This window comes from Squalius cephalus, assembly GCF_949319135.1.
Source record: "Squalius cephalus genome assembly, chromosome: 10".
Lineage (NCBI taxonomy): Eukaryota > Metazoa > Chordata > Actinopteri > Cypriniformes > Leuciscidae > Squalius > Squalius cephalus.
Genome location: NC_137131.1, coordinates 9640263 through 9667194, shown reverse-complemented (window position 1 = coordinate 9667194; position 26932 = coordinate 9640263). Strand labels below are relative to the sequence as shown.

Sequence of the window (26932 nt, the reverse complement as noted above, 5' to 3'; positions counted from 1 at the left end):
ACAATATAAATACTGTTCGTTTTCTCACACAAACCGCTCGTTTCGTGTCTTAGGCCATCAATGTGTACTTACGATGGGGAATTGTTTAATTTGGACGATGGGGAATTGTTTTAATTTGGACTCTGTACATGCTCTTTGAGACAGTGACCACAGACCTGCATTATCTGACTGAGAGACAAGAACGGTTTGACCTAAAAATATCAAAATTGAAACTACTGCGGAAAAAAAGACACCTACATCTTGGATGCCCTTGAGGTAAGCTAAAACATACCAAAATTTAATTTCAAAGTGAACTATCCCTTTAAACAATTTCAAGTATTTAGTTGTTTATTTGTACATAATTTGGGCTTCCAGCCCATAAAACCCACGAAAACAGGATTTCAAAAAATTAGAATATTACATGAAATCACACAGTAATTACACAGTGATACCATGGTCATTGAACCAGGTTTTGGTTCTTTTGGCAGTGTGGGCAGGTGCAAATCCTGCTGGAAAATGAAGTCAGCATCTCCATAAAGCTTGTCTGCTGAAGGAAGCATGAAGTGCTCTGAAAATGTCCTGGTAGACGGCTGCGTTGACTCTGGATTTAATAAAGCACAGTGGACCAAAGTCCTCTTTTCTGATGAGAGCAAATTTTGCATCTCATTTGGAAACCAAGGTCCCAGAGTCTGGAGGAAGAATGGAGAGGCACACAATCCAAGATGCTTGAAGTCCAGTGTGAAGTTTCCACAGTCTGTGTTGGTTTTGGGAGCCATGTCATCGGCTGGTGTTGGTCCACTGTGCTGTCCACTCAACGCAGCCGTCTACCAGGACATTTTCAGAGCACTTCATGCTTCCTTCAGCAGACAAGCTTTATGGAGATGCTGACTTCTTTTTCCAGCAGGATTTGCACCTGCCCACACTGCCAATATAACCAAAACCTGGTTCAATGACCATGGTATCACTGTGTAATTACTGTGTGATTTCATGTAATATTCAAATTTTTTGAAATCCTGTTTTCGTGGGTTTTATGAGCTGGAAGCCCAAATTATGTACAAATAAACAACTAAATACTTGAAATCGTTTAAGTTGTGGGCCCTGAATCTATAATCTATGGAAGTTTAACGTTTTAATTACATGTGTAATTACATGGCGGTATTTTTTAAAAAGGTAAGTACTTAAAAACATGTATGTGCACTAAGTGCATTGTATCAAATTATTAATTTAAATGTTACAGCCTGATCTCATGAAATGCGTCTCTATATTCACATTGTATTTTTTTTTTCGTGGAAATGAGTTTTTGCGTGCATGATGCGCAGTTTTCGCGTGCATATGATACACACTATATGCCGTGTAATACACACCGCTAATCCTACCCAAGGGGTTTACAGTGCGTATCATATGCATGTAAAAATGAATTTTCACGTATAATTGCACGATAAATACAATGCGTGCTATAGAGACTCATTTCATGAGATCAGGTTGGTAGATTAAAGAGTAGGTAAAGTGGGATCCTCTTACAAATTAGCATTTTGAATCATTTCAAAAACTAAATGTTTTCAAAATGAACACATAATGATCCTCAGCTCATTTCGAGACATGATAACCTGCTGTTCAGTGAGCGAGTAAGTGACCTGAACTAATTCAATTCCTACTGATTTGCCAACCCAGCTTACGTTGCATGCATGCTAGTCTGACTCAAAAATGGTGCTTTCTATTTCTGTGTGATCCTCAGGACATTTCTAACAGATTTGCTGCTTTGTAGCCCTGAGCTCACTGTCTGGCCATAACACTGCTGATATCAGGAGGACCAGAAAATCGAGGGATATTTGGTGAGGCTGAGAACATCGAATGAGTGACCAAGAGGAAAAAAATGTAAGATGTTGAGAAATATATCATGCATGCCCCACTCACTATGCCCCCAAAGGGTTTTAAATTATGTTGGACATGTTAGCAAACAACATGTTTCTTTTTTGTCACATATACTTTGTTTTCATGCAATATATCAAGTGTTCGTACAGAACTCTATACAGTACTCCAGAATGCCCATTCAAACTGAGAGGGCACGTGCCCTTCTCAAATCTTTGAGCCAAATGGTTTTTGAATGCAGCTTCAAAATTAGTTCCCTCATTTTAGTAAATCATGGCCATGTTGTACTACAGTAATTCGTTCCCTCATTTTGATTTGAATTAAAACGAGGTAACAAAATAGTACATGGCCACGATTTACTTAAACTAAGAAACTAATTCTTTATTCGTGGGCACAATAAATATATTTTTGGTTGCATGTCATGCACTGGCTCCGTAAATCAGTCCAAAAGTTTACTAAATGAAAAGTTTTAGCTCTCTGTGAAAATGACTTTTGCAGATTGACCAAAATCAGCGTGTCTTTAGGTAATCTGTGTCTCAGGTGCTGCAAATATCTTTGAAGGACTACAGAGAACAGCCTCTGATTTGCAAAATGCTCTGTAAACGCAGAGAAAATATTCAGTTTTAACCTTGTGGGTGTCCAGTACTTATGTTTTAAATTAATTTGTTTGGATAAACTACAGAATATGTGGCAGCCAGAATCGATGCAGGACCGTGCCTCCTCAAAATAACTAGGTGGACCCCTGTTGTATACTATAAGATTACAATTTGCAGTTTGAACTGCAACTTTGAATTGATATATATTACAAAATAAGATTACAAAATAAAGTTCCTTCATTAGAAACAAAGGATTGATTTGTTCTAAAGATAAAGTTAGACCCCGGGCGTTCTCTGTATCAATATACTTCTTTGGTCTCTTAGCCTTTCTCTCTCTTTCTCTGACAGGCTAATAAGGTAATTTTGTTTACTAAGAAGATTAAATTTGTTTCAAGTAAATGAGGTGTTGTAGGCTGGGATTTGCTCTTCTTTGAATGTGGTTGGTACATTAATTCCCACACATCCAACGTACACTTCATTACACATTCTGGACTTTTTAAGTATACAGGTGCTGGTCATATAATTAGAATATCATCAAAAAGTTTATTTATTTCAGTTATTCCATTCAAAAAGTGAAACTTGTATATTATATAGACTCATTACATGCAAAGTGAGATATTTCAAGCCTTTATTTGTTATAATTTTGATGATTATGGCTTACAGCTTGTGAAAACCACAAAATCAAAATCTCAGAAAATTAGAATATTACATGAAATCACACAGTAATTACACAGTGATACCATGGTCATTGAACCAGGTTTTGGTTATTTTGGCAGTGTGGGCAGGTGCAAATCCTGCTGGAAAATGAAGGAAGCATCTCCATAAAGCTTGTCTGCTGAAGGAAGCATGAAGTGCTCTGGAAATGTCCTGGTAGACGGCTGCGTTGAGTGGACAGCACAGTGGACCAACACCAGCCGATGACATGGCTCCCCAAACCAACACAGACTGTGGAAACTTCACACTGGACTTCAGGCATCTAGTATTTTGTGCCTCTCCATTCTTCCTCCAGACTCTGGGACCTTGGTTTCCAAATGAGATGCAACATTTGCTCTCATCAGAAAAGAGGACTTTGGCCCACTGTGCTTTATTAAATCCAGAGTCAACGCAGCCGTCTACCAGGACATTTTCAGAGCACTTCATGCTTCCTTCATTTTCCAGCAGGATTTGCACCTGCCCACACTGCCAAAATAACCAAAACCTGGTTCAATGACCATGGTATCACTGTGTAATTACTGTGTGATTTCATGTAATATTCTAATTTTCTGAGATTTTGATTTTGTGGTTTTCACAAGCTGTAAGCCATAATCATCAAGATTATAACAAATAAAGGCTTGAGATATCTCACTTTGCATGTAATGAGTCTATATAATATACAAGTTTCACTTTTTTTACGGAATTACTGAAATAAATCAACTTTTTGATGATATTCTAATTATATGACCAGCACCTGTATTACCAATTCTGTGGGTGTATATCATCGTTAATCTCTTGTTTTTTCTTCATAATTGAATTATATTGTTGTTGAAACATCCCTTTTATATCACAAATTAAAGTATATATGAATACTAGAATGTGTATGAAAATGATGTATGCTCTATTTCCTTGGAATTTTTTTTTTCTTTCATTTTGTTTAGATTGAAATCTGATGCAGAAGTATTTTACATCTCATGAAAAATGTACAGATGTTTTGTGTATTGGAATTCCGAATTCAATGGCTTTGGCAATTTCCAAGTCCCATTTTCAGAGAGTCCGGATTGATCTGAAGATCTCTCTGGATGAGACGTCTTCATTCACTTTATGCCTTTTCTTATAGAAATACTCAAATATGACCATATCCAATTTCATTTGAGAATAAGCCCTCACATCTTCTATTTATGAACCACCTCCGTGTTATTTTCATCTTATCTAGGTGCTGTCAGAACAAAAAGAAAAAGAACCCTTGAGAGCAGTGAGATTCTGGAAAGTGATGCTATCTCACTCCATAAACAGCTATAGTGCTGCACGCTTAAGAAATACTTAGCGGAGCCTGAACTGTGCCGTGTTCATTTCATTTACTGGTGATTTAAAAGGAATCTCAACACTGGCCTCCAAATATTTCATTTTGATGTTTCAGGCCTGTCTTGAATTTATATCTGAACATCTGATCCAGTGATATCTTGTCATGCTTGTCTATGTTAATTCTCTCTCAGCCTTGAAGTGTACAACACCGCTGCCAAAACCCCCAGAATGCATCACTTCACGGATGCCAAGATTTAGGTGTGCTTATCATGACTGTTTTCATTAGCATTTGCATGTACGCTATCGTTTAGCAAACATGCCCCACAGGATAATTTTTTATTTTATTTTATTAGATAATTTCTAATTTTGTTTAATACATTATTTGAATCTGTAAACGTAATGTAACTCAATACATCAGTCAATACATCATCATTCCTTCTTCCAAAACAAGTTTTTGTCTTATCCCACCCTGATTTACTATGGTAAGCCTACGTACATATGCACACACACACTCGCCCGTGTGTGTTTTGTCATATCTGTAAATTGAGAAAAGTTGATCCGGCTACTTTGACGTGTGTGGTGTGGGGGTGGCAGAGGTTAGTTTTCACACACAACGAGTGAGAAAGGTTGACATGGAGCACTAAATCTCCAACCTCCAGGGAATCACACATTTTTAAAAGACAGAAGAGAGTCTGCTGGCAAAAAGAGAACGTGACGGAGATCGTAATAAAATAAGAATAAACATTGGCTTAGCTTTTCGGAGATGGCGAGAACTGAGGGATTAGAAAAGTTGTAAAAGCGTTTTTATTACTTTATAGGTGAGTAAGGTATTTTATTGAACAATTAAATTGCCATATGTAGCTCTCTATCTGAGGCCATTGTAAAGCATTATCTATTGTGAAGGGTCATATTTATCTGCACAGTCACACAGAGCCAAAGAACATGCAGAAGATAGTTTTGGTTGTTCTTTGGCTCTGTGTGACTCGAGGGCCAAAAGTTACCTTTAAGAGTTTTAAGTCCCTAATGAATATTATTATTATTATTAGAAATATTATTAGAATATGTATATATCCCTTTCATTTTACATGACTATAATTACTGAATGTATATTGTGCATATGTGTATATAATACTTGAGCACAAACAGTTAAAAAAAATCCCGTTCTGAACCTCGTTGTTCAAAAAAAAAAAAAAAAGTGTTATTTTTGGAAGTCTTGGAGATATTTTTTTAGTGAGCTAGTCCTCATCAAAAAATCTCATCACAATTCCTAGAAAGGTTTTGCATTTTATAATGGGCAAGTTTGTCAAATCTGAATCACTGCATATTTTCACTTAGTTATCACCAATGATCACTGGTATGTTTAATGCCTGGTTTGTTATTTTCTTTCTTCATTTTTGTCAACACTATAGAATATCCTTGAACATATGTGAATCATTTACCATTCAAATATGGATCTGCACTGGTCAAATGTGTCTGCCAAGAAACCTTTCTGGCTAGTGGAAATGGAAATGTTTCCTCTATTGTTATGATTCCACAACCACATTGTTCATCTTCTTTTTCAAGCATTTCATTAGCATTGTTAATCAGTAACAGTTTTATAAATTGTGTTATGATTTTGATCCCACTCTGTAAGTCTAAATGTAGAATCAACACAAAGACAATATGAGGCACTTTTTTCCATTAGAAGAATGGAAATCTCATCTGTAGCTTTGACTTCAAGGAAACTGCTGCATTTCGATAGCGTGATCAGCAACGTGTTCTCTCTTCTCTGTTTTGTGTCTTTGTCCTCTCTCTCTCTCTGTGTGTACACATATGTCTGTGTGAAGGTAAATACAAAGTCAGACTACCCCTCAGTGACTTGATTTAATTTAATTCTCTGCATTCAGTTTATTATCAGATAAGCAATGTACCCATACAGGATTTACATAAAATCTATCAATGTACAATGTAACATCATAGACGTAAATAATTTTTTTTTCTTTTTTTTCTTTTAACAGTGTAATGATACACTTAGTGGCCCTTGATACATGCTCTGTATATTATAATGATTATGTAGATATAGAACAGACACTCTCACATGGCTATCGAATAGGTAGCAATGATCCATGAAAGGCCAACCACTCATCGGCTGTAACTTAGTTTCCTATGGCTGCAAGGTTGACTTTGGACCAACCTTATGTAAAACAATATTTACCTTTCTTTGACGTCTCTACATCTTTTAGTGTTGATTACCAAAACAGCATTAGTCCTTTAGGGGATTATTCTATATTAGATGGATGGATGGATATTGACATTATATATATATATATATATATATATATATATATATATATATATATATATATATATATATATATATATATATATATATATATATATACATACACTGTATATATATATATATATATATATATATATATATATATATATATACAGTGTGTATATATATATATATATATATATATATATATATACAGTGTATATATATATATATATATATATACAGTATATATATATATATATATATATATATATATATATATATATATATATATATATGAGCACAACATTTTGAACAGATGTGTTCACTCTTGAATTAACAGTGATTCTGTCAATGCAGCTCATTATACATTTGTGCATAACTCTGAATCAACGCATAACTGACACATTTTCTGAATATTGTATTCATTATGATCACAACTTGTAATAATTGCTTTAATTAGCTCATTGTTTCTGCCTTAAAGGAATACATAATTTTAGCTAACTGCATGATTTGTATTACCTTAGATCTGTACATTTCTGACATTATTTTGTCACCTCTGATAACTCTAAATTGCATTTTCTGTAAAGCTGATTTGAAATTATATGTATTATGAAAAGTGCTGCAAATAAATGTGAATTGAATTTCTATTTCTTCTAGTGCTACAATATTAGCCAAGCCCAAAATGGCCACATACAAGCTCTTAATTGTCTTAACCTCAAATTATTTGTCAGGAAATTGCCAAATGTAAGCAAAAGCTCTAGGTTACTTAAAAATCCATTGCTGTCTTACAGACATTCTTTTGGCAGAATATGGGAAGTTTGATTCTGAGTGGTTCAGGCAGAGTTGTGTGGAATGATACATCACAGTGAAACATGAGTTGCATGGTGATGCTCCAGAATGGTCTCTTCAAAATTCTGATGATAAATATAATATTATGCATCTCTACCACAGTGAAGCATATAAGGTGGCACTGTGTGGGGAGTCTTTTAAGCTGCTGGTATTGGTGAGCTACTTCCCTGGAAAAAGTCATTTAATGCTTTGGATTACAGGAGAATATTGCAGAATGGCTTTATTTCCCCTAATGAAAAGTTGTTATCTAAAGACAAATGGTCGGATGTAATAACAAGAAAATGCTCCTGCTCAAATTGCAAAGACAACCAAGAAGTGGCTTGAGAACAAGTCCATCAGGCTCATGTTATGGCCTGGTCAGAGTCCAGATTTAAACCTTATAGTGAATATTTGGTCTCACATAAAACTCAAACTAACTTGGAGACATTTTTCAAATACTTGTGAACTGTTTGAAGCCATTAAAGGAGAACTCCGGTCAATTTTAACATTTTTTTGTCAATTTGGAGTGCTGTCAATACAGAGAACAACGACAAAAATCGGTGTTGCCTACACCGTGTTATCCTCTTTTTAAAATTTGCACCCTGTTGACTTCAATGGGGCAATATTTAAACCTGCTTTTAGCCTCTTAACATCCTTGATGTGTCATTACAAGTGCACAGGTCATGTGAGTGATTCCTTCAGAGTGAACACGAGTGAATCTGACTGCAGTAGATGTGAAAGAAATGGATAAAAATAATGTTATGTAAGCCAGCGCAAATACCTGTATTTACATCCTGTTTTCGGTTGAAGTCCAAAGTAGTCGATTGCCGAGTTCACGCGCATAGGTTTAGTTACCTATGATCACGCGCGTGAACTCGGCAATCGAATTATTGACCGGAGTTCTCCTTTAACATTGAGTGGATGGAACAACATTGACTCTTCTTCATGTAAAAAGCTATCTGCAAGTTTACACAGAGCTTACTTTATCTAAAGTTACTTTATCTACAGTATTTGTGAAATTCTTGCTAATTTTCTGTTGGTTAAGACCAGTAAAAGACCACTAAATATTGTGCCATTTTTGGCTTCGCTTTTTTTTTCTTTTCTTTTTTTATACATTCAGAAGAACATTATAGAATATCTCTTTCTCACTTCATTATTTCATCTGCTTTGTATTTTGTACAGCACAAACCACACATTTTACAAATAAATACACCCTCTGGCCTGTCTATCTTCAATTATTTTTTAATTGTATTCATTTTCCCATTTATTTGTTTATTATGGGACGGCTGACCATTTCCAGATACTTTCTTAGCATCGTTTTTGTTTTAACCAATTATACCTGCCAAAGGGAATAAAATTTGAAAATTAAATTATGGTGGAGTTGTGCCAGGGATGATAATGAAAACCAGGCGCTGATAGAGGAGACCCGCTGTAAAAATAAGGATCTGGATCTTTAGGAAGGAAAACAGCTTTAAGAACATCAGCAAAAAGTATGCTTTTTCCCGACTCTTATGCAACCGATTGTTGTTTGAAAACTAAAGGAGTTGTTTAAAATTTCTAGAAGAAGACCAGGCCTGTTCCCTTCCGCCACTGCAACCACTGAGAATAATGAGTGAGCTTTGCTGTAAATAAACAGTGCAGTCAGAAGAATACATCTCCTATAGGGTCATCCAGGTCCCGCTATTTTCTGTTGAAGAAGCCAGACTGTTTTTGAAGCTCAAAACAGTGATTATCTAAGGTGACAGCAGTCATATTCTGAGCCCCTCTTTGCTGGCCAAATGAGATTTTAGGATGCTGCTGTGGTAGTGATGGCGTTATTATCCCAATAATGAGCCTTACTGCGTGCCACATTTACCTTTGATTCTCCACGAGTATCATAGATACATTTAGTTAAGCTCTGCAAGTCATTCCACAAGAGCTGTTTGGGTAAATTTGTTTAAAATTGAAGTTGACATGCGAACTCCATTCAGTGACTTGGCCACTGTATGAAGCGTCTTGAGATTTAACTAGAGATTCCACTGACAGGTGTAATTTACTGCTCTTTGTGGTCTCAGCAAGATTTCTCTCAGCAATGCGACAGGGATTCTTTGAACCTACTTGCTATATGAGGCAGCTGACTTGCATATTATCATCAAAGGTCCTGGAGGCAGAAATTTTGTTTGGAACATAACATGCAAAGTGATTTAATGCAAATGAACTTGCAAATGAAAACACCATTCACTTTGCACAACATCCTTTCCTTTCAATGACTTATCTTTAGGTATGGTGGCCATTGTTTAATAGGTAAGATAGATTATCGGAGTCGAACAAACCATTTTCTTACAGTGACCACATGGGATGTTTGAGGTTCTGTGACGTCCAAACAAATGAGAGATGGTGAGATACCAGTGCAGCACCAGTGGGGATGGAAAACATGAAGGTTGCTGTAGCATGGAGTGATTTATTCCTCTTGAAGCTGACCTGTTTGACACATTGAAGACATTCCACTGATGTGTGTTATGAGTGACAGCAAAGTGGGCGATTCAGCACAGTCGATTGATTGCACAGTGTCAGTCTATAATGATAATTTGGTGCTCTTAACACACAGAATTTTTCTTTGTTATTGCATCCATTACTTAACTTTGAACTATTGCAGTCCATTTAGATGACTTGACATATTCCGATGACTTGACATATTCCAATCACAGACAGACTAGCAACATATTTCGAGAGCAAAACACATGTTCTTTGTTCATTCATAATAAAAAACATACCTAAATTTGAAAGCGTAACAACAAATTTTGCCAATGCATTACAAGGCTTAAATTCTAAGTTATGAAAACATGTTATCGTTTGACATAAGTTATGTAATTTCCGTAACTGACTGTTGATGTCCTTCCTTGGTCGACACTATTTTATAAGCGTGTTGACTTTCAGAAATCCTCCTGTCCCTGGTATGCAGCGCGTCCACTGAGAGATGCTGACGTAGATCGGGACTCGGGCATTCAATTGATGGAGTGTGATAAGGCCTGTTTGGGGCATACTAATAAGTCATCTTGAAGTAGATATTCAAAACATGAGCTGCATCCTCTCACATGCCACCAAAGATAAATGTTATTCAATGATAACAGTTCTGGCTGATATTTTGTATGAATGAGTCTGATATTTTTCTTAATATACTTGAGAAAGATGTCGTATTAATATTTATCTATAACCTTATTTAGTTTAAGGATATTTTGGTAACACTTTACAATAAGGTTCATTAGTTAATGTATTAACTAACATGAACTAACAATGAGCAATACATTTGTAACAGTATTTGTTCATCTTTGTGAATGTTAGTTAATAAAAATACAGCTGGTCATTGTTTGCTCATGTAGTGCATTAACTAATGTTAACAAATACAACCTTTGATTTTAATAACTTATGAAAAAGTATTGTTCATTCTTAGTTCATGTTAACTAAGGTATAATGAACCTTATTGTAAAGTGTTACCGATATTTATATTATCTCCTTTACAAAAAGGGAATTTCTCCTCCTGATTGTGCTCTATTCCCATCATAAATCATTTTATTTGTTTGCTCTAAAAAAAAGCTTAATTTTCATCATAAATGCCTTTAATAAAAAGGAAAGATTATTAAGGCTGTAAACATGCAAACAAAAAGCACACCATTCAGGCTTCGGACTGTTTCAGAGGAGCTTACTGATTTGCAATAGAGCACACGGACCCCTAGTGGAAGTCATGGGTATGTTTGGATAAGGAGAACCATTGAGAAGATGTATAAGTGGTGATATCGTGACGCTCTCCATTCAGTGCGAGCCGAGTGAGAGCAAAGGAGGTTCTCCACATCTAGGACTCTGCTTTACACCAACTCTGCCAGCTGGAAAATTAATAAAATGGATAATAATTGTAAGTACTTGCACAATTAAAAATTATATTTACAATGTTAAAATTCAATGTTAAAATACAATTAAGTTATATTTTTTATAATCTTTAAATGGAAAATAACTGGATTAATGCATCTATTTAATTTATAATTCATTAAAAACATGCTTATAAGGCTACTATTTGTAAAAAATGAAAAAAATCAAGGTTGAATGTGCTGTATTACATATATACATACATATATAATGTTTATTGTGTGTATAGTTCACAGCAGTAAAGGTTGAGAACAACAGAGATCATCACCGAGCAGCAAAGGGCTTTCCCTGTTCCTGGGGATCCTCATAGTGCCACCTGTAAAGCTAAAAGGCTGCTTATGTACTGGCTGATTATGCGCAAGGAAAAATAATAAGTTATCTGACATTTGTGGAGAAGCAGGTGTGCGCTTTTGGCACCATGGAGGACATCCTTTGGTCTTTCAATGAGTCAACTAGAAACTCCAGCGTCACCAATGAAACTTACGGCGTGAACCAAACGGTGAACCCCCTGAAACGGAACGAAGAGGTGGCAAAAGTGGAAGTTACTGTACTGTCCTTGGTGCTCTTCCTGGCACTAGCTGGTAATCTTTGCGTCCTTATTGCAATCCACACAGCCAAGCACAGTCAATCTCGCATGTATTACTTCATGAAGCACCTCAGCATCGCAGACCTGGTTGTGGCTGTCTTCCAGGTTCTTCCTCAACTCATCTGGGACATCACATTTCGCTTTTATGGACCAGACATACTTTGCAGGTTGGTGAAATATCTTCAGACCGTTGGGATGTTCGCCTCAACGTACATGCTGGTCTTGATGTCCATAGACAGATGTATAGCAATCTGTCAGCCACTCCGTTCTTTACACAAGCGAAAGGACCGTTGTTACGTGATTTGTTCGTGGGCACTAAGCTTACTTTTAAGCATCCCACAGGTTTATATATTCTCCTTACGGGAGGTGGGTTCAGGAGTATACGATTGCTGGGGAGATTTCGTGCAGCCTTGGGGAGCGAAAGCCTACATTACATGGATTAGTCTGACAATATACATCATACCAGTGACCATTCTGAGCGTCTGCTACGGACTTATAAGCTTTAAAATATGGCAAAACTTTAAAAGGAAGACGAATAAGGACCCGTGTATCACTCTCACAACCAAAGCAAAGAAAAGCAGCGCGCTCACGCGGGTCAGCAGCGTCAAACTTATTTCCAAGGCCAAAATCACCACTGTCAAAATGACCTTTGTCATCGTACTGGCTTATATAGTGTGCTGGACTCCGTTTTTCTCCGTTCAGATGTGGTCAGCATGGGATCCTGAAGCACCAAGAGAAGGTAAGTTTCTTGAACAGTTTGATAAGCGTTTTATCTGTAGGGCTATGCGAAATGGATTACATGGAGACGAGGGCTCATTGTTTACTGTAGTTTATGGCATCGGTGAGGGAAGTTCGAGTAACAATTGGTTAGTCTGGGGATTTTTCATTTTATTGCTATTTTGGGGAAGTTACAAAAGTTTTCCCACCCCAATTTTGCTTCTGGATCTACATTTCTTGAACTTATACAGTAGCCAAGGTTTATTCTTATTAAAAAAAAAACACTTTTTTGATATTCTTATCTATCTATCCATCTATCTAAAATAAATAATCTTTTACATTATCTAAGTTATTAAACTGCTAACAAAACTGATATCAAGACTATACGGTTAAAGTTATCACAAATTAGTTATTACAAGTCAGCCAATAATCAACCACAAACATTTTAATGGTAAGAGGCATTAATAATAATAATAATCACAAATGTTTTTTCATAAACTTAATAGTTAATAGGACTAAATCATGAAAACATAAAATTACATTTAAAAAATAAGGTCGGTATTTGCAAAATATCAGTCAACAAATGAAAAATAGATAAATTAAAGAAAACTTAAATATATATTTTTCTAGCCAGCCATCTCGATGGCAAAAAGTGACCCAATCAACCTGAATTCACCCTACCTCACTAATTAAACAAGGGATTCTAGCTTATACACTATAGGCTCAATCAGTTTGTTGGCCAATTAGGAAGGCTGTTTGCTATTGGAAGTCTGTAACTTTACTTAAAGAAACTTTCCCCATCTCACTTTCTTCTAGACTGATTTATTTTCTTCTATCATGCTAAGCTATTCTCACGTTCAAATGGTTTAAAGTTTAATATATACAATTATCAGTCTGGCACTACACAGTTATAGCCGACCAAATTAAAATGGTAGCCGAGTTCATGTGAGATGGTTCCTGACCATGACTATTTTGTTCTTTCAAGTGTTCTTTTCAAGGCACAAGAAAAGAAGCTGGTTTTAATGTATTGCAATTCATTGGATAAGATGAATAAGGTTCTATCAGTCCAGATCTAGGATTGCTTTGGTGGGCATCTTACTTTTAAATCACTACAGATGTACTCCGCTATAAACGCCAGAGCTATAAAGACCGGCCTCGGGGAAACATTAATATTCAGAAGAGCTACACCGCTTAAATCATGACCGTCTGCAGTATGAGAAATCACCCACCCAAATAAATCCAGGGAGAACTGGTGATAAATAACAGTTGTTTTGAATAATAGAATGATCCAGCTTTATGGCATTAATGCTGCATTACATTTGATGAAATCATGTGCTCGAAGTCAAATGTTTTTACATGCACACAAAAGTCCAAGTTTTCAGTACGAAGGAGACATTTAGGAACCCTAAAACTTTTGAGCTTACATAAACAATACATTATTTAAACATACCAATTGATGGATTGTTAAGCTCAAAAGTTGGATTCATCAGAGTTACAAGGTTACTGCATGGCCTCTCTTGTATGTTTGAAATAAAATGTCAGTGAACAATGTTCTTGCCATGAGATTTACCATGTTTGTCCTGCAATAAAGAGAGGAAGGTCAGGTCACAAGTCGCACACTTCAGAGAGAAAAATGTAAGATTATCAGACTCAGAGTAAAGAGAGTGTGAGATACTGACTTGCATCATGACCTCCACCATACAAAATATTTAACCATGATTATTCACACATCATGGCAAGTTCAGGACAACATTCACAAAGCATAAATATTAAGACAACTTTGAACAGATTTATACATAAACAGTGACTGACACAGCCATATGGAATGCAGTTACTAATGACATTTCCCCAAATGTGTGAAACAATATGTTTCTTTTGGCCAAGACCAATTGATTAGATTTATAACACTGATGATCTGATGTGTTCAAACCTCAGCTGCGGCTATAATAAGATTAAATAAAAGCCGAAAACAGCCACTTCTTGTTGAACTTGCTTATGTTTGCTTTATTTTGAGACCGTTTAGTTTGGCAATGTCATTATAGGTTTGGCCACTAGATTTGTTCTCATCTCCATGATTCTTACTTTAATTACAAGAGAAAAACAGCTTTCCACTAAGTCTTTCACCTTTTTTTAACAGTAAAACATTAGGACAAATTACACTCACTGACCAGGGCTTCTAAAATGAAGTTGCATGGACCTTTTATCTTCATTTTGTAAATATACACAACTGTTCAAATGTTTGGGGTATGAAAGATTTTTTAAATTATTATCCAGCAAGGACACTGATCAAATGTGAAAGTAAACCAAAAAAAATCTATTTCTAATAAATGCTGTTCTTTTCAAAAATGTATTATAGGTTCGCAACATTGATAATAATAAGAAATGTTTCTTAAGCACCAAATCGGCATATTATTTCTGAAAGATAATGTAAGACTGAGCACTGTAGTAATGGCTGCTGAAAATTCAGTTTTGCCATCACAGGAATAAATTATATTTTAAATATATTCAAAAACAAACAGACAGTGATTTTAAATAATAATATTTCACATTATTACTTTTTCACTGTATTTTTGATCAAATAAATGCAGCCTATAGATTCAACATTCAAAACGACTTATTGATCCCAAAATTTTTAACAGTAGTGTTTTAAAGATCAAGTACCTTAATACTATAATAGTTTTTAGCCTGATGAAAAAAAAGTACTTAAGTAGATCATCTTCTAGCTTTGCATCCTGTTCAAATGTTCTGTAAATCTTACTTGAAGTGTGCAGAACAAAGCACTTTTGCATGCTGGAAACTCTTTTTCATTGCTTCATATTAAAGGATTTAATTCTCTCTCTCTCTGTTCATTGATCTAACTGCCGATAGTCCAGAGATGTGCTTGCCCAGTTTTCTCTGACTCCTGTGAACTCAGCACAAATAGGAGGTTGAAACTAGCAAACAGAAAAGCAATACTCTTGACTGGAGCCCTATCTGGGTTTGTTGCTTACTCCTTCATTTCTAAATTAAATTTCCTTTACTCTGAGAGACTGAAGGATCAAACGGAGAAACTTTGTGTCTGGATGTTTGATGCGAATGACCACACAGTTGGTCAAAAATGTACACTGAAAAAAAAGGTTCTTGTCAACCTTATTTAATCAATGTGTACAGAACATTAATATAATATTTTTTTACCCACCAAAAATGTTATTATTATTTACTGGTTTGGTCTTCTTGAAAATCTGTGATGGTCATGGTTGTTTGTTGAATATTGGGAATTATGCTGCTTTCACATGCTGATGGAAAATTCCTACTTCCCACTTCTGAAGTCGTGATTATGAGGTCTTCACATGAAGTGCTTTGTTGTCAGAAAGAATAGGAATAAAAGGTAGTCCAGTCATTTTATGAAAAAAGGCTGAACAAAGTGCAACAGAAGCAAACTCAACTGATTTTGTATCCTCAATATGTCCTGAGTAAGGAAAAAAAAAAAAAACATTAGGGGAAAGTTTCAAAAAAGACCCAAATACAGCCTATTCATACGCCTATTCATTCTTTTTCTTACGTGAATAGGGTAAAAATTTTAACCTTTAGATATCACCATGAAAATTATTGAGTTGATTACTTACATCAAGACAAACAAAAAATGTATTACAAGTTTTTTGAAATTGTTTGTTAACATGGACAAACGGTGCATAATCGAATTACTTATGTGCTAATTTGCATAAATATCACAACAGATCTAAACATTGGGTATAGCCAGGTGAAAATGTCTTGTTGAATCTTTTTGACATATAACAGTAAAATACTTAATGTTAAGGTCTGAATGGAACCCATTTAGGCTACCCATGAGCATCAATACATAGAGGCAGGAAGAAGTACTTTAGAAACCAGCCTTTATTACTTTTTAAGAGATGGGGTTTGGCGCTGGGTCCGTGGGACTGTGTCTGGGTGACGAGTCTGAGGGAAGAATAGGAGACAATTGTAAGGAGAATGCAGAAGACAAAAAGTAGGCAAAATAAAAAGTGAATCCCCAGAAACAGTCGCACGGACCCAGCCCCAACCCCCATCTATGCAATAATAATTAATAAAGTTTCTAAAGTACTTCTTCCTGCCTCTATGTATTAATGCTCATGGGTAGCCTAAATGGGTTCCATTCAGACCTTAACATTAAGTATTTTACTGTTATATGTCAACAAGATTCAACAAGACATTTTCACCTGGCTATGCAATGTTTAGATCTGTTGTGGTATTTATGCAAATTAGCACATACGTAATTAGATTATGCACCGTTTGTCCATGTTAACAAACCGTTTAAAAAAACTTGTAATACAGTTTTTGTTTGTCTTGATGTAAGTAATCAACTCAGTAATTTTCATGGTGATATCTAAAGGTTAATTTTTTTACCCTATTCACGTAAGAAAAAGAATGAATAGGCGTATGAATAGGCTATATTTGGGTCTTTTTCTAAACTTTCCCCTAATGGGATTCTTCTGGGCTTTTTTTCCCTTACTCAGGACATATTGAGGATACAAAATCAGTTGAGTTTGCTTCTGTTGCAATTTGTTCAAGGTTGACCCCCATTTTGGCTTAAAATGACTGGACTAAAGAGGACACCAAGTTTATTCTTGCCTATTTCTTGTAGAAATCTTATTTTAAGCCAGAATGTCCCATTCGTTGACAACCCTATAAAATACCAGCGCTATTGAATACATTCACAGCTATCTAGATCTAGAGTTTGTGTCAAATAAATGCCATTTTTGCTGTGTATAGTGTAAATCATAAAATGTGCTTCAAATTGTTATTCATATATGTAAATAAGCACTACATTAATGACAAGACAAGGCAATGTAGCTGTTGTGGAAAACACTAAAAAAGAATACCAGTCAACGGCAGCAAGCGTTCTCTCCTCCGCCATGTTTAAAGTTTTTATATAAAACTCGGTTATCAAAATGATCTCAAAGTTTTCCAGTAGTAAATACGACTTGACAGGGCATTTATGTCCAGTTTTTAACTAGGAAACGCTTATTTACTGATAGCACGTGAAGGCAGCAATAGCTGTTCTCCGTTTCTCCATATTCAGACCTTTTTTTTCACGTGAATGCACATAAATGTGTGGTTTCATAGTTTATACACTATGTTTTAAGATGTTCTCAGCTTCTCAGATTCCCTTTTGCTCTTCTGTAGAGTCTGTGGTGTACTGTCAAGACCGGCATAACTGATTTTCAAGATATTACTTCCTTTGGATGCTTTTCCCTGTAGGTGTTTTTTCCCCCTATATAGCCTAACCAGTGCAACATCTTTGGTTGTTTCTCTATTCCTGACACAGACATGTCTTTTTAAAATGCACCACAGTATTTTCTGAAAGACTTTTTGGGAAAAGGGCTTCGATGGAATCATGGTTCATGTATCAGATTCTTCTTTTTTACCTTCATGCGTCATCCTTTTCTCTGGAGAATGTATTTATTTCACAGCCCATATACATAGACCTCAATAGGCATGTCACGTTTAATCGCAGTACACAGTCAGTCAGACTTTTGATTACTATCACCTGCTTCTCATTTCCTCTTTGCATACTAACAATAGTATTTGAGGACTACCCAAGTATGGCAAAGTCATATCAGTATTCTAATGGTGATTCAGACCATGTTAGTGCTCAGATTTTTGACCTGGTTTTCTATATGCATATTATTTGCAGGTTTTGGATATTTTTTTTCCCTCAAGTGAAAATACCTGAACATTGATTGTCAAATTGTTGTCTTAAGATATGATCACATTAGCAAAATGAATGCAAAATCGTGCAGACCAAGAAGATTCATTGCCAACAGTGTGTAGATGTATGAAGCACAGCTCACACAGAAGGAATTTAGTTGCAGAATTTCTATTTCTATGGACTGCACATTCTGTATTTCTATTTCCAGTGTTGGGGTAAATTTAAATTTGTGGAAACAGTGATCGTTTTTTTCTCCAAGATTCTTTGATGAATAGAAAGTTCAGAAGAACAACATAAATGGCTTTACTCTCTCTTTTGATAAATGTAATGCTTCCTTGCTGAATAAAAGTATTCATTTCTTTTAAAAACATAATGACTCCAAACTTTTGAACAGTAGTGTATGTCATATTTTGCCAAAGAAGCTATAAGTGACTACAAACCATGGTTTTCACTTCTACTCATGCCTGAGAACACCTCTTTCCCACGATGATAATACCCCAGTAATGAATGACCTTGATTGGCTCATTGCTTTAATGTAAATAGGAGCCAAATGAGTTTACCTCAGTCAATCATCTCCTGCTTTCTAGCTTAGCAGATCTTTCAGCATTGTTATGAGCTAGCAAACAATCTGTTGTTTATTCTGTCTATATTTGTCTGCTTGTATAAGATATTTAAGAAGGACAGCTCAGTGACAGATTGCATGATTAAACCACAGTCCACCAACATTGTTTTTTATTTAAAAAAAAAGAAGTAATCTGACATCATACTTCTCACACCAATTATTTTTCAATGCCACATAGGTTATTCTTATCCCTACAAGATTGGAGATAGTGATAAAGCATGTCTGAGCTTGGGAAGCTGTGCTGAATGACACTGAAGCTTTCCTTGTTTTCCTTTTTCCTTTCTGGACTTCTAAAGATAAACAGTACAGTGGCACAGGCCCTCATTAAGATACTTTAGCCAAAATAAATCGCTTCATTTGCAAATGACTGTTGAATTATTGTCTAATGTCTTCCCAGTGATTTGTTTTCATCTTCCCCAGATTGCTGTTGTTCATTTAGATACGATCTGTGCTAATATTAGATCTGAGGTATTGCTCTGTATGTGGTTAAATACAGGACTTCTAAATACATAGCTCTCAAATATCAGTTCGGCAGGAAATATCACTCTTATACTGAAAAATAATAACCCCAATAGTGTAGGATTTCCTTTGAAACAATTTTCACTCTGATTTTTGAAAAAATAATTACAAAGAAACGGCAAGTAACATTGAATTAAATGTGAATTTTTGAAGTTGAAAGATTGAAATAGTATTTTCTTGTAAAACATAGTCATTTAATCTTTGTTTTATTTACAACTTTGAACTTGGTAACACTTTACTTACACACTTTAGTTTAGGGTCCATTTCTCACTATTAACAACCTTGCCTCAATAAACTCCAAATACTGCTTATTAATAGTGAGGTAGATGTTAAGTTTAGGTATGGGGTAGGATTAAGGGATGTAGAATTTGGTCATGCAGAATAAAGCATTAATATGTGCTTTATAAGTAATAAACAGACAATATCCTAGTAATATGCATGCTAGCAATTAGTTAAAAGTGAGAATCGGACCCTAAACTGTTACCAAGTATCTTTAATAAATTAATTATGCCTTGTAATTAACCTTATAATGCATTGTTAACCACACTTACAATACATTAATACTTATCTATTCATTAAACACACCTTTAGAAAGTATAATGCACCAAAACACATAACGAACAACCAATTTCAGATGGAACAAGGAGTCTGCATATTATAATGCATTTTAACTTTGGTTACAATTATTTATGATATGAAATTGAGGTCATGTGCAATTATTGAACTTATTTCATTGAAGTAATTCATTTCAAGAAAATAATTTTAACATTAATGATCCTTATTCATATAATTTTATGTTCTCTCTGTATGTTTAATTAATATCCTTACAAGGAGACAGCAGAGGCGTATGTAATGTGTAAGTGTGTAATTTCAACAAATAACTATTAGCATCTCCCAAAACATGGACATGGATTTTCGCAGTGATGCCATAGATAATTATATTTGTTATTTGCTGGTTTTCGACATAAAACTTGGTGAATTGATTTCATTGTGTAGTATTAATAATTTTTAAACAGGATTCTGTGATAACCGTGCTCATTTTGGTCACTATAATCATGCAATGAAATGTTCATGCCATTCATCTCTAGTTATGATCAACTATGATCAACTAAAATGGCTATAATTATAATTATGTGTTTTTACAGTATACTATGCAAAGTACAATTTTATATAAAACATTTTTTTTAACTCTGATTCTGTTCTTTTCTCTGACAATTAAGACATATATAGGCCTACAAAAACTCTTTAGGTCTAAAACAGTGTGGATAGTTGTTAATATGAGAGTTAATATGAGACATTATTTTAGAGATTTATGTATTGTATTACATGAGTAGCTCTTGGCCACTTTCATTTTTAAAAAGTAGCTCTCAAATGAAAAAAGGTTGGAGACCCATGCCATAGAAGAACCATTTTGGTTCCTCAAAGAACCTTTCAGTGAATAGTTTTTGTTAGTGTGAAGAACATAAAAAAAAAAAAACAATCTCAGAAACATGTTTCCACTATATATGTATACATTTTGTGGAATGGAAATGTGATGGATGTTAAAGGTTCTTTATGGAACCATCAATGCCAATAAAGAACCTTTATTTATAGTCAATATATAATTAAATACATTAGACACAATATTACGAAAGCACTGAGCGCAGAATATTTAACCTAAGGTTAAAACTAGACCACCCAGTTGGAATACAATGTGTGTTCTGCTCTTTACATTGTTTAGTTAAAGCTGTTTCTTTTCCTCTACAGCAATGCCCTTTATCATCTCCATGCTGCTGGCCAGTCTGAACAGCTGCTGTAACCCCTGGATCTACATGTTTTTTGCTGGCCATCTCTTCCATGACCTTAAGCAGAACCTGCTTTGCTGTTCCACGCTCTATCTGAAGTCCTCTCAATGCCGCTATGATCCGGAGCAAGATTCCCGTAAGAGCAACTCCTCCACCTACGTCATCAAAAGTACCAGCAGCCAGCGGAGTATCACCCAGACCTCCGTCACATAAACCAGATGCACCTCAAAACCTTTTGTTTGCTTCACGATTTGAAAGTCAGATGAAGGACAAAGAAAGCTAAAATGTAAAGCCACACAAGACTGCAATGCAAGCTAAATGTCACGCTCGGTTTCCTTCGGCTGTGTTTTCGTTTGGGAATCATTCAGAATGCCATTTTAATTACTCCACTTCCCGTATTCTTATCTCTGAGGACATTGAGCATGCAGCAGTCTTCTGTTCCTTACCTTCATGTATTGTGTTTCTAAACATTACAGAGGAATCGTTGTTCGATTCTGGCCATGTTTATGGTCTAGTCACCCGTCTTCATCGTTTGAATGGCTATCTAGTTGTGCATACACATTCCGTTTGACCTCATAAATGTGTCTTGGTGCTGGGCACGAAAAAATTTGCTGTGCTTGATGTAGCTCATGAAAGCAGGATGTGGGGGAATTAGCTCTGATGATTGTGGTACAAAACACAACAGCTGTTATGTGCCGCATAAAAGCTTCGTTCACTGACATAGATCTGTTTAGGAGGAGCAAAGTTTGCATATGGCCCGAACAGCTAGATGGATTTACACTTGGCCGATTTTCAAGCCACCAGATCGGATTTCTGTCGGTCTTAAATGTGTCTTAGAATGTCCAAGTGTAAATGTGATGTAAACATGCACAACCACTGAACCTTAAAGGAATAGTTCACCCAAAAATGAAAATTTTGTCATCCATTACTCAACCTTATGCTTATTCAGATAAAAAGGAAAGAAAAGCAGTGAAAAGTAATACAAATTTCACTACTTATTGTCAAAGATGAAGTTGACATACTTTGTACTGAAGATGACAGTAGGACTATATCATTTCATGAGCTGTTTACACGACACCGTTTTCAACAAAATACTTAAAACTTTTTATGTGTTTTGGCCGGTCATTTACAACGGCGTTTTGGGGGCCTGAAAATGCAAACTTTTGAAAAGTGCACGTCTTGATGATATGATACCGTTATCGTCTCCATGTAAACAACAAAAACGCTACTTTGTGAAAACGGTGACGTCATGCGTGTGCATATTACGTGTTCAGTCTGTAGGCGCGTAGTGTTTCTTTACAAAGTGACATCGCCAACTACTGGCCTGGCATGAATAATACAGCGTTTTTAGTCGTTTTCGCGGATCCGTTTAATCGGGGATCATTTTGACAAGTTGTTGCCTGTACACAAAAACGCAATGACTTTTTTTTTTTTTTTCGTTTTTAATACAGCGTTGTCGTGGAAACACCCCTTATTCATTATAAGGAGGCAACTGTCACTCGCTACACAAAACAGCTTACAGTACATGCAGATTTGAATACAAGATGGGCTACTGAGAAATATGGCCAGTTGCTTATTTTTAATGAACTTGATTTGTCAAAATAGATTTTTTTGTTTGTTTGTTTGTTTGTTTGTTTTAAGAACACGAGCACTTTTCATTCTTGGCACATACATGTTCTTGTTATCACTGTTCTTCATTATTTTACATGTAAACTTTACTGTCCAGCTTAGAGGACCACATCTCTTTGCAAAATGTTTCTGCAATGCATCATGGTAATCAAATATGACAAACACCTGATTTGTTTTTAAAAGTGAAGGACTGGTTGTTTACTCTTTTATGGTTGTTTGTCTTGTGTGAAAGAGTATTGTAATCAGTAAGATTGAAGTGTTTATTCCACTTACATATTTTGCTTAATATTGCTCTAAATACTTATGATTATGTTTGTTGCTTCATCTTTATAAAATAGTCTGAAGAAAACATGTTTAAGAGGACAAGGAAATTTGACATAATTGGTTACGAGTGCTGCAAGATGAGAAGGAAAAGAGAAAATGATAAAGGCAGTATTATCAGCAAAATATATTTATTTTATAAGGTTTAAATACTCTATTCACTGAAACTATTGTTACTTTACCATTTAAAAAGCTACTGATTTTTTCTCCTGAAAAATATAATGCCTATTTACATTTAATATGTGTAGCTGTAGATTTTATTTATTGAAATAAATTGTATGTGTTGATGTCTAACTGTGAGTAAATGTGTTGACAAGTGGAATATAAAAAAAAGCCATCTAAAGTGAAGAGTTGAAAGCAAATTTATCACACTGTATAATCATTATATATTTGTGACAGCTGTACACTTTCATATTTATTAGTGGAAAGGGAAAAGTGTCTTAAAAAGAATGAAACATTACATCATGAATTCAATGCATCAGTTTAAATGAATCATATCTAATGTCCTATTCGGTGACAAAAATTATTTGTTGAATGAATTAGTTGTAGTGCGGCAAACTGTAAATTTGCTTTACACAAATGAAGCTAGATAAATGTTTTATTCTCATCAAAAAAAACAACAACAACAACACCACACATACACTCATTCATTTTTTTTTAACCTAGTATATATAAAGCACAATTCAAACCATTATTGTTTAAAATGAAATGTTTAATTAGTAGTTGTACAGAATACACCTGACATTTTCATGATAAAAATACCACACTCAGCAACATACCAATTTTAATGTCAAACTTAGAAACCCCATGATATCAGATAAGACTTATTCTCCATTGTCAGTCAGAGATGCACTTTCACAACGCTATCTCACGACCAATTTGTACGAATTTGTATGAGTGATAAAAAGGTGGCTAATTCTCACTCGATTTGTCTAAACCCACGCGATGGGCAGGTTTAGGGGCGGGGTCAGGGGTAGGTCATTCGTATGAATTCATACGAATTGGGCAATTCGTAAAATATGTACGATTTAGCAAAAATCGTACTAATTCGTACGAGTGAGGTCGTATGAATTCGTACGAATTAGCGACCTCGTAGAATTCGTACGAATTGCCGTGAGATCAGGCTGACTTTCATCATACATACAGTGTGTCTCTCTGAACAAGCAGGTTGCCTAATTCTGAATTGCTCCCAAAGCCTCTTACATACACTGAGAACATAAAACAATGCAAAGGGCAGCATATGCATTTCTTTCATTTTTAGGAAACTTTCACCCAAAATCAGCTATTTGTAAAATAAAACATTTTCCTCCAAGGACCGAACATGTAAACCTTGACTTGTCTAGGAAATCTAAACCTCTTTGCGTAATGCCACCCGCACACTGCTGAAAATTTTCCCCAGAGCTTCGAAAAAGGGGTCACAGAAGGTGTGGATGCAGAGAGAGTAGATTCGACTCAGGCACTGGGTCTCGATCAGATAGCTCTTAATGCAGGGCATAACTGCCCAAATGTGACAGAAGGAGATGCAGGCAAAACAGAAGCCCCACAGCAGCGCCACTGGGATGCCAAAGATGGCGGACAGCACTCGGTAGCACCAGTACTTGGAGACGGTGAAGGTGGTGTAGCTGGCCTTCCACACTCCATCCATACTGTGGGTGCCATCGGGCTCGGCTATCACATCCTCAAAATCCACCTGGGATTATTGGGGGGGAAAAGATATGGTTACATTACTGGCTAATACAAATGTTCAAGAACCAGAGATTTGCTGCCAAAGATTAGCCTATTGAGCAAACAACAGTCAATGTTATTTAGCAGGCATGCGGCATGGGTTTGCTTCTGGTTGTGCTCCTAAAATGGATGATGATTAATTCTCCAAACATCGACATTTGATACCAAAATCCCCCCCATCAGTAGAAGGCAGCTTGTTTATTTTAGCTTCAATCTCGTAACAACTATAGAGAGTAGAGGAACTATTTCAGTAAGGTATTTAAAATCTTTATGTAACCTCTATTTAAGAGCTGACAGAGAAATATCTAATATGCAGTAAATATACTAAATGCAGTTTGGACTCTATAACGCGCAGTACTGACAACATTTGGAATTAAACTGAAATGAGAGGGAGATTATTGGAAATCTAAATCTAGAAAAAAGAAAGAGAAAAGAAAGAAATTTGTACTTTTATTCATCAAAGATAGCCTACATTAAATTGATCAAAGGTTTCAGATAAATTGTGAAAATATACAAGAAAATGTATACCAGTTTCCGAAACAATATATATACATATATATATATATAAACATTTAGCAGCACAAAATTTCAATATTGATTATAATATCAAATGTTTTACCAAATCAGCATATTAGAATGAAGGATCTGAAGGATCATGTGACTCTAGATAGATAGATTGTACTTCTCACTGTTTATATACTGTTTATTACATATCTATATATAGTAAGAAGTACACAATGTCTTGCTGATGACAACAGTGATCTTACACTCACAGTCAACAGTGAAAGAACACCATAGTGTAATTTTTACCATCCTGTATAAATTTATATACACGGATCAATAAATAGCACAATTTCCCCAACTAATCTAGTGAATTATTTAAACACATGGGAGCTACTGAAGAAGTCACTGTCTGACACACCCTTTTACCTCCTTCTATAAATACTGATAGTATGGCCTGTCCTGGCAGAAGTAGGTTTGGTGCTATTTTTGGGTCATGCCGTGTAGCTGCATCATAAAGTGTAGTGCAGCTCACACACAAGCAAGTCTGTCTCTACGGACCAGATCAATCCACTCATATCAATTCCACCATTTAGGAAGTTAGTGAAAAGTTTGCATGCTTGATCAGTTTCTCAAAATGTATTTATAGCTCTTTGTCAAATATATGCTTATAGTGCTATTTTGACTGAACATTAAGGTAATCTACTTTTTTTGTGTGTGCAAGCTATTCAGTTCTGCAAATACTTCCCAAAACCAACAAGTTTTTTTTCTTTTTATTTAAATGGCATTTCAAATGAAATAGCAAAGTTTGAGTGTCAAATTTGTTAACACAAAATATTCTGCCAAACCAAAAACACACATACCTTCACAACGTCTTCATTGATCTGCTTTGGGTCCCTGTTGATCAAGTCAATCTCCTTGGTGTGACTATCCCTCAGGATTTTCTCCTCGTTGGTGTTATACTGGTCCGCCATATTGGGGGCCTCTGGCCCAAGACTGGTCAGAGCAGGATTTATGTATTGCAGAAGTGTCCGAAAGGAAGGAGAGTAAAGCAAACTAAGTTATCGCCTGAAGGAAAAGTGTTGGAATGGCCCCACAGTCCACTAGTCCCAGTTAATTCTCCAATCTGTGGACTGACGACACGCCTGGAATGCGAGGGACAGCTGCACCGGCCAGGGCTCCTGTCTCTCTCTCTTGCTCACGCTGACTGTCTCACTCAGTACGTTACCCTCCTCTACCCCCACCCATAACCTATTCTGCCCCACACAGCCCATACTGCCCAGTCCATAACTCACACACTTGGTAAAAGCACCTCTTGAAGGGGAAACCAGGGACCATGTCACATTTCACACACGGCTGCGGGGTCAGCCAGGCAGGAGTTGCACTGTGGCATGAATTTCCACTGT

General features: G+C 35.8%; 2 protein-coding genes across 2 annotated transcripts; one reads left to right on the top strand and one right to left on the bottom strand.

Annotated features, from left to right (window-relative positions):
* Positions 1-11324: 11324 nt before the first annotated feature.
* On the top strand, positions 11325-23592 carry oxtra (oxytocin receptor a). The gene is made up of 3 exons (XM_079884643.1): positions 11325-11422; positions 11663-12758; positions 21313-23592. The coding sequence occupies exons 2-3, from the start codon at positions 11852-11854 to the stop codon at positions 21561-21563; spliced, it is 1158 nt and encodes a 385-aa protein (XP_079740769.1). The 5' UTR covers positions 11325-11422; positions 11663-11851; the 3' UTR covers positions 21564-23592.
* A 54-nt stretch (positions 23593-23646) lies between these two features.
* On the bottom strand, positions 23647-26932 carry cav3 (caveolin 3). The gene is made up of 2 exons (XM_079884679.1): positions 26390-26932; positions 23647-24990 (listed from the first exon to the last, which is right to left on the bottom strand). Exons 1-2 carry the CDS (start codon positions 26498-26500, stop codon positions 24649-24651), a joined length of 453 nt encoding a protein of 150 aa, XP_079740805.1. The 5' UTR covers positions 26501-26932; the 3' UTR covers positions 23647-24648.